This window comes from Patella vulgata, chromosome 9, assembly GCF_932274485.2.
Source record: "Patella vulgata chromosome 9, xgPatVulg1.2, whole genome shotgun sequence".
Lineage (NCBI taxonomy): Eukaryota > Metazoa > Mollusca > Gastropoda > Patellidae > Patella > Patella vulgata.
In genome coordinates, this window is record NC_065887.2 from 21,838,210 (window position 1) to 21,853,006 (window position 14,797).

The 14,797-nt window shown below is 36.2% G+C and overlaps 1 protein-coding gene across 1 annotated transcript; it reads left to right on the top strand.

The window, feature by feature from the left end:
- Window positions 1–1,397: 1,397 nt before the first annotated feature.
- LOC126832601 (uncharacterized) lies at window positions 1,398–12,120 on the top strand. Its single transcript, XM_050563445.2, has 3 exons — window positions 1,398–1,722; window positions 6,319–6,995; window positions 10,211–12,120. Exons 2-3 carry the CDS (start codon window positions 6,356–6,358, stop codon window positions 10,681–10,683), a joined length of 1,113 nt encoding a protein of 370 aa, XP_050419402.2. The 5' UTR covers window positions 1,398–1,722; window positions 6,319–6,355; the 3' UTR covers window positions 10,684–12,120.
- Window positions 12,121–14,797: the final 2,677 nt, after the last annotated feature.

Consider the following 14,797-nt stretch of genomic DNA (forward strand, 5'->3'; position numbering starts at 1 on the left):
TTTTGAACTGATATAGCAAGAATGGCCAACTCTCTATAAAAATCTCTCATAATGTATCTTTAAATATTGATTTCGGTAATTTAATTTGGTCAACTGTTGTCTTCATGTCAACCTTGGAGAAAGAATTACCCTGATAAAGCGCCCCAGGGTGTTCTCTGGTTTGTTACTTCTGTGTTGATTTAAGACCTTTTTTTAATAGTCCAATGATCTTATAAACCATTATAAGGTTGCCGCAACCGGCCAGCGTGTCGCATTAAAGCACAACGTTCTTGTTAAATATACATTCCCGGGAAAGTATTTAATGGGTAGTTATATCCAATAAACGTATGGCAATGTTGGTATATATGGAAAGTAAACATAGAGACACCCAATCTTACTAGAAAAATACTGGGGTCCCTGAAAAACTACAATGTGGAGGTAGCGGGTGGCGCGCACAAGACATAAATGTGAGGTTATTACTAAAAGGCAGCCTTTCTCCTCAGTTGACGTAAGGGCGCTTCTAATATTTTGATCTTAATGGCTAAAGGGTTATGATAACATTGAGAGAATTAAATGACCAGTAGACTCTGCGATGAAAGGCGGAAAAAGAAGTTGGCTGAGGATAATCCAGGTTTTACTTAGGTTTTGATATTTATGGTAAATGGACAAAGACTATCGACAAATACAAGCTCATAATGAATGGTTTTCCCCTTTAATCAAGTCATGTGACAAACACGAATGATAAAATACATTCTCACAGCTTAAGTTTTTGCTTTCGTCGATTTTATCAAATATGTTGAGAGGGATTTAAAGCAAACTTTTGTTAGATAAATTGGTCCGAATAGGTTATTAGTCCAAATGATATATCATCCAATCTAGCGGTTTATATACGAGGAAGGGTATCTGTAAACAAAAGCTTCTTTATTGTTGTTTCACACTAATTTACTGTTAAACGTTGAATTTCATACTAATATCAAAAGACATGACTTTTCCGTGGATACATATTAAATTGTTTTTTAAAGAACAAATTAATAATTTTTAACAGGAATTTTCATGTTTTTTACACAAAAATTTCAAAGTATCGGAATCGTGCTGTCTACATACTAATAATTTTGGAATAGCGGAAGATTTTTGATATAAGACGAACTATGTTAACGAGTAAGAGAATTTGGGCAGAAGAATTTGTCCTCTTATTACCTCTAAACTACTGCTAAAGAATTTGGCTCCTAACATGAACCAAAGAATTTAGATATAAATTATGCTAACCCGTTTACGTTAATATACGTCTAGTAGTAATAAAAACGCATTAGTTTTAAAGATAATTAGGACATTATAACTCGTTGTCCGGATGTTTCTTTAACACCGAATGCCCCAAGGATAAATCCCTTTAAAGTTAGATCATAACAAGATGGCTGACTGACGATAAAGCTTTATCAAAACGAAGCGTTGATTTTATGAATGTCATGCTTCATTGGACTAGCTCGAAGATGTAACACCATTATGGTTTGTTTGATTAAAATTGAAATAACAAACCATAAAATTATTATCTATGTATATATGACTGGAGGACTAAAGATTTTGATGCGATAATACTTTACGTGGTAAAACGTCAGCAGGCTGTGATTGTAGGAGACAGTTAACCAATGTGAATAATATTCTCATTCAGTGATTAATAACCGTGGACGTTGGTTGATCCAGAATAAATATGTCACATAACAATCGGAGTTCTAACACATAGAAAAGGTTAGTTGTTACTTTATTTCATTTTATCGAAGTTTAAATCGATGACAAAAAGTATTAGTCGGTTTATTGCTGCAAGAAAAAAATAGACTAAATAACGGTACAACAGGGTGGTCAATTTTTAATATTGTTTAAGTAGATTATTGCTGTGCTGTCCTGGTTATAAGTTCAATTTTAAATTGTTTTAGACTGATTCTCAAAATATTGCTATTACAGAACGAAAGAGTTTTGAACGAAATGCCTTGTCTAGACTTACGTGTGAATGCATACAGTTTTATATAATCAAACTGTATCTATAAGTTTATTCAAGTCAGATAAAATGTTCACCATTAATCAGCCTTCAATCATACTAGTTGTTGAATATTATTGTGGATATTGATTTAGAAATTCTGAAAGTTTAAGTTTCGATTTTTGCCTAGAACAATGCCAATTGTTGTTTATCTCGTATTGTAAACAAATATTAGTTAATTAACTAGTTTAAGAATTAGAGTTTTGAAACGATGTATATTTGGAAAAAGTGGAGTTCGTAACATTTATAAGTTTGTAGAAGTAATAAAACAGTTTTTATTTCTACACAAAGGCAAAACGTGGCTGGTGTTTATAAATCAATAATACGCTCGTGATGTTGCTACTTTAAACTTGTTTTTTTTTTGTTTTTTTTTTTAAGATTTGTGTTACCATATCTTCAGGGCACGGCCCAAGATGAAGTGTATTTTGTTTTTCGTTTGTTTTTGTTGATTTTTATGTTGTTGTTACTATTTTAGTGGGCAAAATTTCCCCCATACCCATTGCTTGGTGTATGTCGGCCATTAGCCTGGGTTGGTTTAACGAAGCAGGGGGTTAAACACCATTTCATTCTATTTACAATTTTTTTTTTTTTTGGGGTGGGGGGGGGGGCGGTTGTTTGTTGGGTTGTTTTATTTTTAAATGTGACGTTTTTGACATTTAGAGCTTAAGAGAACAAAAGTGTCGTAATCCGTCTGCAAAGAATATATATATGTGTTAGAAAATGAAATTGTGAAATTCTTTCAACTAAACTAAACTATTTAATTATGACATTAAACGCACTCATATTACCTGTATAATAATATATAGTTTGTTACAACTACCCAATACGCATCATCAAAGTCTGTGTAGACCCAGAAAGCATACTTTGTCCTTGATACTAACAAGACAAAAGATGACTAGTTTGTACATAATCAGAACGCGCTATATCATAAGATCTGTCATTGAATCAACCGGCGTGGTTTCGATTTCCCGGTTGTACGCGACAAGGAGTAGGGTTGCCTGTCCAACCTCGTGGATTTTCTGTGGGTCCTCCGGTTTCCTACCACTGCTAAAGACCCCTACGAGCAAGCGAATTATTGAAATAAATAAATTCAACCATGTGTTAGTCCCGAAATGACCTAGTTTGTGTCGTGTATACAGCCCGACAGTTGTATGTAAACCATTGATGTTTATATGTACACACATGTATTTCAAATTATTTTAATATAATTAATGATGAGAGAGAATTTAAATTACTGCGAGGTCTTTATCACGCTTATCTCCAACTTTGTGCTTGGTGAACCGTCAAGTGGACGTTTACTCTCTCTCTCTCTCTCTCTCTCTCTCCATTTTTAAACATCCTGATTAATCCATAAGAATCGCTCCTCACAAACAAATCCAACGCCATTAAATTTCCACGCCCACTTAATTTGTATACATCAATATTAAATTGCTTACAATAAAATATAATAAAATTGTGATGAGAATATTTATATTGTTTAATAGTGTATACAGCTCGACAGTTGTATGTAAAATATTGATGTTTATATGTACACACATGTTGTATTTCAAATTATTTTAATATAATTAATGGTGAGAGAGAATTTGAATTACTGTGAGGTCTTTATCACGCTTATCTCCAATTTTGTGATTGGTGAACCGTCAAAATTGGCTTACAATTAAAGGAGCTAAATCGCTAACATTTTGGACCTAGAAATTGACAAAAGTGGGTCGCAACGCATATAATACTGTAATATGAATGTATATAAACTGATTTACATTCAATGGTTTCCGTTTTTACTCCAATTTCAAATCAGTTATGTTCGGCGAAATAAGCCAGCAGTCTCAAGCGAGTGCAAATTTCTAGCGTCTTGTTATTCGAGTCTACATACGCCGTTTGATTTGGTGCAATGTGTCTAGCCTCGTCCCTCGAGTCTCTTGATACAACTAGGGCTGAGGCGCATTATGGTACACGATTCGTGTACCAATGGTAAAATGTTTTTTTTTGTCTCAAATATTGGATATCAAAAGCCCATCTTTTTCTGGTAAGATCAAAACATGAACGTTGATTTAATTTGACAAATAAATCGTGTTTTCAATGTTGAAGATTTTGGATGATATTGAGTTAGAGACTTAGTACTTTAAACAATTGCACCTTTATAACAACTGCAAAGATATAGAGTCTGTTTTATTTGAGAGATATGAATTGAATCAAGTTTACTTTTCTTATGCATATAATAATATATCTATTATTAATGAAAGTTTAAGGGTGTATGTAAAGGGCGTATAGCTCTAACTCAATAGTATGTATAGAAATTAAATACACGAATTAGAATTCAATATACATGTAGGTATATTTCGATCAATACTGATCTTGTTATATACAATTAAAAAAATGTAAAAATTGAATGTGGATCAGTTTTTATACATTTTATACATTTAATCATTCACATCAGACGCCAAAGTAAAAAGAAATAGCTTAGAAACTGCTCAAATGTGTTACCTAACTTAGATACAGAAATTTGATCTATCTGTTTGCTTTTAACAACTGCTCATTGTACGTCTATTTTCTTCAAATTTTTCCCATCTATCAATATTATTTCAGGGTTTAATGATAAAGTAAGAGCCTCAAATCTCTGCCCCAAAGCGTTATCTGCTTAACAATAGGATGGTAAAGTTTTGTAGAGGGTAGAGATTATGTATCATTCGAGCTTTCTTAAAAAAAAAATGCTATTTTAAAGCTGGAATTTAAGCCAAAGTATTTTGGAATTCAAATTATCTAAAATGGAATTTATATAATACGCCTTTTAAACGTCTGTTAGGATTAAGGAACATCATTAATTTTGTTCTATAAGGATTACGTTTCAGTTGACCATCGGAACAGCATTCAAGTAAATTATTTTATTGATTCTGGAGATGGGCTTCATTGGTGAACAATAAAACCAATTAATCCGCAAACATGAGATGAGATAACGGTTTAAACAACGGGGTGCTAGCTGACGTTTTAAGGTAGTTAACATAGACATCAAACAAGAGTGGGCTCATATTGCAACCCTGCTTAACACCAACCGTTGACAAAGTTAATTTTAATAATTAGTTGCACCGGAAGTGCAGTCATTTTGAAAACGGAAGCCAATCTCATCCCATTATTTTGATCCGATTTTCAACATCATTTTATTTTTAGAAACCCTTGACGCTTTGCAATCGATAATTTTGATATTTGACCTACATTTTTAAGAATTCGACATATGAAAACTGGGTTTTCTTTTCTTTTTTTTTATAAATTGTGATGACAAAAGATTCTATAGGTCATTTGGTGGTCATTCTAGATTTATTAAAATCGGGTTGTAAACAAAGGTTCTTTGCAACTTTTAAATAATTGAAATGTGAGAGAGTATGGAACAGTACCTTTAATATCAGACACTAGTTGACATAGGCCAAAGTAAATAATATCTGTATTTAGGGTTACTTGGCCACAAAAAAACCCAAAAAACCCGGGGTTGGTCGGTTTTTAAGCAATACATTAAAGGTGCTGTGTATTCTGTGTGATTCTGTGAGCCCTAGTTTATCATTAGATTTTATACTATACATTGATTGTATAATATTTTACCGTTTTTATTTTTTAAAGTAATTTATAGAAAATTCCCATAGAGACATCAGAAAACATGACTAACATTTTTATTTTCATATCATTGGCAAATTATTGTTTTTATCAATAAATATCAATTATTGTTCTTTTTCTGAATCTTATTATTTTCTCAGTAATCTGAGACTATGTCGATTAATATTGACGTTCAAGAACTTGAGTGATAAATAAAATACTAGAACAATGTTTAATCATTTCGTTTATTATTAAGCCACGTCTGCTAGATTTGTCGTCTTTAAATTCCTCAATATGACTTTTTTTTAAGTATTAACGCCGTAACGAGTTTATTAATACCAAGGTTTATATCTTTAGTTTCTAAATGACATTCGGTATATATTTTGGATCACTGTGGACAGGTAAACTAGAGTCTTTGAGAAAAATGTTGTTCCCATTCCGATTCACGGCTTTTATTTATGAGCTTCTAATATTTATCTGACTGTTGGTTTCTATTAATCTAATGTATTAATTATATCGACAATTTCATTTTTTATATCTCGAAACATAAATTTGGTTATCTCTCTGTAGGCTTTTCGTCTGTTCAAATATATTCTCAATAATTTTGAACTGCCTTTCCGTTTGATAATCCTTATCACACAATTAGTGAATTGAATAGACTGTAGTCCCGAATTAACATACATTGTATATTATCTTTAGGTTATTTGTTTTTAAATGTTTGTTTCTTGCAGATTGACTAAGTCCTGTTGTCACCGCAATTTAAAGACAATGTTGTTCCGCCGAGCTGGTAAACGGTTTTTTGGTGGTTTGGCCTGCTACGCCCTTTTAACGACAGTTATATTAGTATTCTGTTTACTTATTTACCACTCAGATAAAGTTCCACAAAATGTGTTAAACTTCCAAAGACGGGATTTCTTCCAGGCGATACCAAAAATACAGAAACCGACGGACTTGGAACGCTCTAGTTGTAAAGATTTGACGCTTTTGCGGATTCCAGACTCAACTATCGACACCCTCAATAAATCTCTGTTTTGTGACAATGTGGCTGAAAATCGAGATGTGGTGTGTAGGTGGTTCTTTAATCAGATCGGATTAGAAGAAGGAAAATCTTGTGATAGACCCGATGACGGCTACGGCGTTCCTAAAATTGTTTATTATGTAATATTTGGACCATATACTTTCAAATTCTGGCATTATGTGAGCATAATGAGCGCCAAAAAGATGATCAAACCGTGGGGTTTGTATGTAATAGGTGACGCCCATCCGGTTGGCTACTGGTGGAAAAGAGCTATGAATGATGTTAAGGGTTTACGATTTGTGTATAGAGAACAACCACCTACCATAGCTAATAGAACAGTCAGATGGAAACATCATTTATCAGACTTAGTCAGATTACAAATGTTAATGTGTAAGTATCAATTTTATAAAGATGTAATATATTAATCGTTTTTTTCAAATGCGCATCCTTTACGAAGAAAGCAGAGGACTATTAAAATGTGTTCATTCATCTGTCCATCACACATTCCGGGGCACAAAAACTTTGCTTCTAATTGTTCAAACTTAGTGTGGATGTTTATTAGGTGAATGCCTTGGTGGAGCTCGATGATTAACATTCTCCGCTAAGGTTATAAGCAGCGATAAGCAATAGATCGATTCTTTATTTTATATGAGTGAGAGTGGTGAAACTCGGTGTATTTCACTACACCATTTTTTGCTCGATGTTTCACAATAGGATATTATTAATGATGTGTCATTTATTTGCCATAATCTCAATGTAAACAGAAATTCATGATGAATAGAATGGCTTGTAACGAAAAAGAAAAAGCAGCAAAATTATTATTTTCTTATCTAATGTACATAAAGATGGCAGTAAACTATAAATGGCCATAACATTAGTTAGAATTGATCAAATTGAAGAAATAGGCGGGTCAAACTAACATTTGACGTAGAACAAATTGCAACAAAGGGTTTTTTGATTTCTATTGACTCATTATGGTGTCCTAAGTAAGGAAAAGAAAGTTTACCAAAATCGGAGTCCAAATAAGGCCAGGGGGCGTGGCCAAATCCAAGATGGCGATTGTCGATCAAAAATTGCAAATATCTCTAAAGCTATTGGATTTAGACACCATAAATGTATTGCGGACAGATAGGAAGTCGGTATCACCGAGTCCAAAAATTGCGACGTTATGTCTCTATGACGTCATGACGTTGCTGTTACGTCACAACGGCACACCAGACGTCGCATTTCTTCCAAAATTAGTTTATTTACGCATCTTAACAGCAGAAACGAATGCTGATGCAGAGAAGAGTGTGTCCCCATTATGTTGGGTTAGAACGATATGTTACAAGTACGGATTCATTTCAATTTTTGAAGAAATGAAATGAAATGAGGTTATACATCCTATTGTTCTGCTCCCATTTGGATTCCTTAGTGTACTATGACGGGAATTTTGCCCTGCAATGGCGCAACAGCCTTCTCGTATATCGAATTTCATCCGCCAAGAGGTCTTTCACTGGAGAAGTAGTGCATCAAAGGGTGAATGGGTGGGGCTGATCAATTTTGACATTTGGCCCAAAAATCATCAGAAACATTTATATTTTGACACCGGTTTCGTAGATGTAAGAGATGTGTTACAAAACCAACTTTCGCGGTAATGTGAACAGCACCCCCTGGCGGTGTCCCCAAAAGCATTACTTTATATGTGGACAGATAGGAACTCGATACCAGAGAGTCCAAAAAGGTGAAAATTGGTCTGCCCTGTCCATGCAACATTCAATGCACTTCCACAGTACAAGCACAAAATGGGTGTCAAACATTGAGTCGCTGAGCTCCTTAATGTTGCTCCTTCATGGCCTGCGACAGCGAGATCCAGGCCCTGGGACAAGCAACTCGGCGAAAGGCTTTGAAAGACACATAGTCTCTAGCGTCACTTGGTGTATATCTGGGGTAACTGGAGGTCACTTTGCTAAAGCACATTGGTGGGAAAAGGGTCCTCAATTTGCAAAAATGTCAAAAAACCTCCAGATTTTTAGCACCTAATAAAACGAAGACGAAAGTAGAAGTTTCGCTTTCAGTTTCGTTCTTAATGATCGGATACCAGTCAGCCGACCTAGAGCGATCATTCATTCATTGTAGCGTTCTACAGACAAGGACTTGGCCCGAATACCCTGACGATGACGATAGCATCAAACGGAACGAGAACGGGTCGGGGCTCCAGGGCAGTAAGGCTGGGGCAGGTGATTTATAGTTTTAAATTTACCAATTTTTCCAAAAAAGTAGATCTGACAGAATCCGATTCTAATCTTACCCATGGAACTAGTCTGGTTTACGGTCAAGTAACAGTGTGGTTTTTTTTGACTTTATACCAACAAATGTATTTTTAAAAACATTACCATTACGCGGCATACCTCCGGGACCCTGGACAAATGTCACAGTTGCCCCCCCCCCTCTAATGGGCCCTGCTTTATTTCCATTGCAAGGCTTAACCTGGTGTTTGACTACCGGACTAGTACCATTAGCCTGGCTCATCAGGAAAAGTACATCCCAACAGACTTTCAGCTAGATCCCGTGGCAAAACGTAAAATGTCGGGTAGACCAGTTTTCATCTTTTTGAACTCTGTGGTATTGACTTCCTGTCTGTCCAGTGTTCACATATATGGGGCCCCGAAAACGTAACTCTGTAAGTGATGCTTTAGGAACACTGCCAGGGGGCGCTGGTCGCTTACAGCCATTTTTTTTTTTTTTTTTGTAACACATCTCGAATACAACTGTGACAAAATTATGATGATTTTGGGGATTAACCTACTTCTAAGTGGCCCAAATGTCAAAACTGGTCAGCCCCGCCCATTCAACCTTTAATGCACTTCTCCAGTAAAAGAACCCTTTGCAGTTGGAATTCGATATAAGAGTGCCTTTGCGCCCAGTTGGAGCAGAACAGTAGGACGTATATGTATCACCCCATTTCATTTCATTTCTTTTTATTGATGTAGGCTATTTTTGTCGACAATTGAAATGAATCCGTGTTCCTGCGGCTACTATAATAGTATCACCTTTCGACAATGCAGCAATATTCATATACTTTTAGCTTCCTTCTACATTATTGTACTCTTCTCTGAATCAGCATTCGTTTTTACTGTTAACATGCAGAAATGGACTAATTTTGGAAGAAATGCGACGTCTGATATGCCACTGTGACGTCACAGTAACGTCATGACGTCGTAGAGACTTAACGTCGCCATTTTTAGACTCGCTGGTACCGACTTCCTATCTGTCCGCAATACATTTATGGTGTCTAAATCCAATAGTTTTAGAGATATTTGCAATTTTTGATCGACAGCCGCCATCTTGGATTTGGCCACGCCCCCTGTCCTTATTTGGACTCCGATTTTGGTAAACTTTCTTTTCCTTACTTAGGACATCATAATGAATCAATAGAAAACAAAAAACCTTTTGTTGCAATTTGTTCTACGTAAGACATCATTTAGCCGTCGTTTGACCCGCCTAAAATGGGTTTTATTATCTTAACTTTTTTAATATAACGATTTTCGACACTAATTACGCTATAAACCTTTATTCTAACATTTCGAGAATGGAATATAATGTATCTTTCTATTGTTTTACAGTAAATGGTGGTATATACTTAGATACAGATATGGTAGTGGTTAATAGTTTAGATCCGCTCAGAAATCATGATATAACTATGGGTCTTATAGAAAACGGAACCGGAATGGGCAACGCCATCATTCTAGCAAAAAGACATTCGCCATTTATAAAAGAATGGTACGAAAGTTATTTCAACTACAATAAAACTGAATTTTACAAGAACTCGTTGCATGTTCCAAGAGACATGTGGCATAAAAATCCTGGACGGATTCATATGGAATCGGACAAATTTTATCGGCCTAATTGGTTCGAGGCGGACCTTCTTTTTAAGAAAAATGATTATCCATGGAAAAATAACTTCGCTGTACATATTTGGACTAACTCAAACCCTGTTCCCAGAGGTCCGGAAGAACTAAAAACTTTAAATACGACCATTGGTCAAATTTTTAGATATATTCTATATGACGATCCAGCACTACCAAAAATACCGTGATTATTATTTTGATTGTCACTACCCCTTTTACCGCTTTTAACATTGCTAACAGTGAATAACGTGGTATGACATTAATTCAGTATTTACGAGGTCTCTGTGCACTATAGAGGAATCTATTGGTGTCGTGGCTACGATATCAAGCTTATACATGACAGAGGGCATGCTTGCCTTCGTAACCTCGTGGGTTTTCTACAGTAAATTATTGAAATCAAGATGTGTTATTCCTGAATGACCCTGTTTGTGTTGCGTATAGAAACTTGCGTGTAAATAACAATTACTCATGAACATGGTGTATCTTGTAATGTTTAAAGTCGCAATGCGCCAGAAGGTCAAAAACAAATGTTTCTTATATGAATTTAACAAATAATAAAGAAATGTTCTTTAGACGATAATTTAGGTTGGATACTAAATACAATAAATTCAGAAGTGTATATATACTCTTCAAAAAAAGTAGGGGATATTGAAATGCGAATACCTATGCAGGTTGCGATATGATAAATAGTCATGGACATTTGACATGCTTTGAGAGTATGTTCACAGATGAAGAACTTATCGCCCCAACAGAACCACCGAGCTGCACATGCGACACGCAATTTCGCCATACACGTGGGAGGGGTTCATTGTCAAATTTGACACTTCAAGGAAGGGTTGATGAAAACTTCCGCGTGCTAGTTTATCTATCCATGTTTGCTTTCCTATCGGTTCTTGCATAGGATTTACTGTTTAGCGTATCTTTGCTTTAGTGTGTTACGTTTAATTTGATCGGGAGACGTGTTCGTGCTACAACACTGCAAGAATTGGCCGTAGCACGGCAAGAGGAGTGGGTCAAATTGCTCCAAATCGTGATTGGACAGTTGATTAGGAGCATGCCACGACGAATTGCTGAATGTCTGAGGATTGGTGGAGCAATTACTCATTATTAAGACAAAATCAAAAACGTCCATTTTCACTTTTGACGGTGTATCTCTTTGCGAGTGAAATGGGGCCGTCAGATAAGCCGCCCATATGAACTGTTTATGTTCATGTGTATTAACATACACTGGTTACCTCTAATAAAAACAGCAGTGCATTTCCGCAGTTTTGTATTGTTTCTGAATATCCCCTACTTTTTTGAAGAGTATATATAGTTTGTGTTAGTTTCATATGCTTGAAAAAAATAACGAAAGAAATATAACGTGTCTGATGATATTGAAACATTATGGCGAAAATATTAGGAAGAACTTGATTTAATATCCGAATCACAACTTAGTCTTATATCATTTTTCTACCTGAACTGATCAACATCCCCGCGTTCAAATACAAACGTAAGATTTAGCCCCGATCTTCTTACCTCTGTAAAACTGATCGCCATATTTGGAGAAAAAAACGACTTACATGTATATAAGATAAGTATCTCGTAGACATAGAATATACACAACATACGTACAGTATATGACGGAAAACGTATTGGATTCCTTGGTAATGTGGATGTAATATATCATAACACATTTTAAAAGTATTTAGAAAATAAAAATTTATTTGTGAAAATTATCAATTACAAAAAGGGGGCGGAGACATCTTCGAAGAGAATAGATTCTTGACGGAAAAATGATTTTTCCTTTTTTAAAATATAGCTTTCTAGGGATATTTGAGATACATTATAAATGTATGTACTGAGTTTTCGTATCACTCGCTTCACAAGTCAAACATCTTTTCAGTCCTACAGGTGTTAACTCTAGAAACTTGGACTCGAAATGAAAAGAAATGAAATGAAATGGGGTTTAACGTCCCACTTTTTTGCGCATACTTGGCTAATGAAGATGCGAATTTTGTTATAAATCTGCTGCATACGTTAACTGTTGTGATTGGTTTAGCGTTTTCGGAAATTACAAGTTTCCTACATTATATTAGCCTTCAAATACGTTACTATATATAGTTAAGCCAGAAACTCGTTAAGTGGATAATATCATTTTGGAATATAAGGTGTCTCTTTGGCCTTTAGCTGACTCGCTAGCCTGGAGGGCACGGGTTCGCCCCCGGCGTTGGCCGAGAAAGTTCATTGAGATTTTCCAGCGTGGTTTCCCCTTGTCAGTGGTGCAGAACAAGGACAGCTGTTTAGTGGTTCGGACGGGACGAAAAGTCGAGGTCCCGTGTACACATTGTCGTGCACGTAAAAGATCCCTTGGCCTTAGCGCCGCTGTCTGACCAGGCACAATTTCCCTCATAGCACACTGTATGGCGTATGCCCGTCTTCATTAGCCTATGGTTGGAGAAGAACAGTAGGATGTTTAACCCCATTTCTATTTTTTTCATTTTCATTTTCCTTTGGCCGCGCACCAACTACGATATTAAGATGTATAAAGGATTGGATATGGTGTAGGGACCGGGTAGCAATGTCACTATGGGAGGCTTATAGATTATTTGGTACAACAAAAACGGTCTAGTTTCATTTATAGGGTGGGTTATTATCTTTGAAAACGTGCCAACACCGATGCAAATTTGTTGGAAACGGGCTCAGCATCACTATCAGTATCCTCTTCATCTGATTCTATGTCTAAACTTTCTCTTTGGGGTTGAAGTTTATTTGTGTCAATACCATTGGTGTCGTCTGTATCCATGACGTCATCAGAAGGTTCATTTGTTTCCACCGAATCCTGACTGCAGTCATACACATGAATTTTAGGAACGTGGGGTTTTCGTGTCTTTTCTGATCGTACTATGTTACTTTTCATTTGAATATTGACATCATTTTGTGGATTCTGTCGGTTCCGTTTGGCAATTTCATTGATATAACTAATCTTCGGTTTTTGACTGACTTTTGGCGCGACTTTCGGTGGCTTACGCACGGGTCTTGGCTCTTCCTCAGACGAAGATTGATTTAAACTGTCGTCTGAACTGTTCGTAACCCTAGAAGCAGACTTTATTTTAGTTTTGTTAGATTCTATCGATTTCAGGCGATTAGCGTTCAGATACGCCAAAACTGTTTCCTCTTTGCTCTGTGATTGCCTCTCAGGTCGTGGGAATTTATGAGCCAAATTATCAGTCAATATTTTACTGATTTTTCTTTCCCTGAAAAATACACAAATTCAAGCAATCGTTAATTAAAAAATAAAATTAACACGATATGCATCCGATAGACTACTCTGGCTGCATTAGCCGACTTTGTCGTTATACACGAAAGCCACGGTGGCTTTGTAGGTAAGACGCTTGCTCGATAACTGGGTCTCGAGTTCCCTCCCGGTGATGACCGAGTAAATTCCTAGGGATTTTCCGGCGTGGTTTCCCCTTGTCATTGGTCCAGGATGGAGGGACTGGCCAGGAACAGCGCCCTGTTCGAATCGGAGGCAAGTCCAAGCCCCGTGTACACATCGGTGGGAACGTAAAAGGACCGAAGGTGGAATTCGAAATTATAATTAAATATATCGTTGTGGCTCTAATTGTTCAGATTAGTAAGTTTGTAGCAAACATATGAATGGTGCGACTGAAATTGCATTCAAATAACTCTGATGGTACCACAAAGTCGGCAAACGAAATCAACCAAACTAATGTTCTAACTACCTTGATACTGTGAAGATTTGATCGACGTGGAATAATATTACAATGTGGTATGTTTAGCGATTTACCTTTCTTTATTAGCATTGCTGGTACCTTTAACCGATCTTTTGCCATGGACGACAGCCACTGGTATAGTATTATCAGTCCCTGTGGATATCTTCCTTTGTGATTCAGTCGATTCCTTCCGGTTAGCTGATGTCATCATTTGCGCTAATCGAGCTGCCGCCATAACATTCGAGGCTATATTAAAAAAATAAAGGTCAAATACAAATGATCCACGTTGAAAGCAACGTTAATCATGGCAACGTTAATCCTACGCTTGTCTTCTGATGACACATACGCAAAAGCAGATATTTGTCCAAAATGCCCCCCCCCCCCTTAACCCCAACAGGTTGTGTAGTCCGACTGATAAATATGAACAGTGAGGGATCCAATGCACAATTTCACTCAATTGGTAATCACAGAAACTACCGAGGAATACCGAGTGAGGCATATTGATGATCAATTACATCGAATGTCACCGGTAGTAATTCAGTCAAACTACCTAAAAGGTAAAAAAATATATAGGAAATAGAAGGAA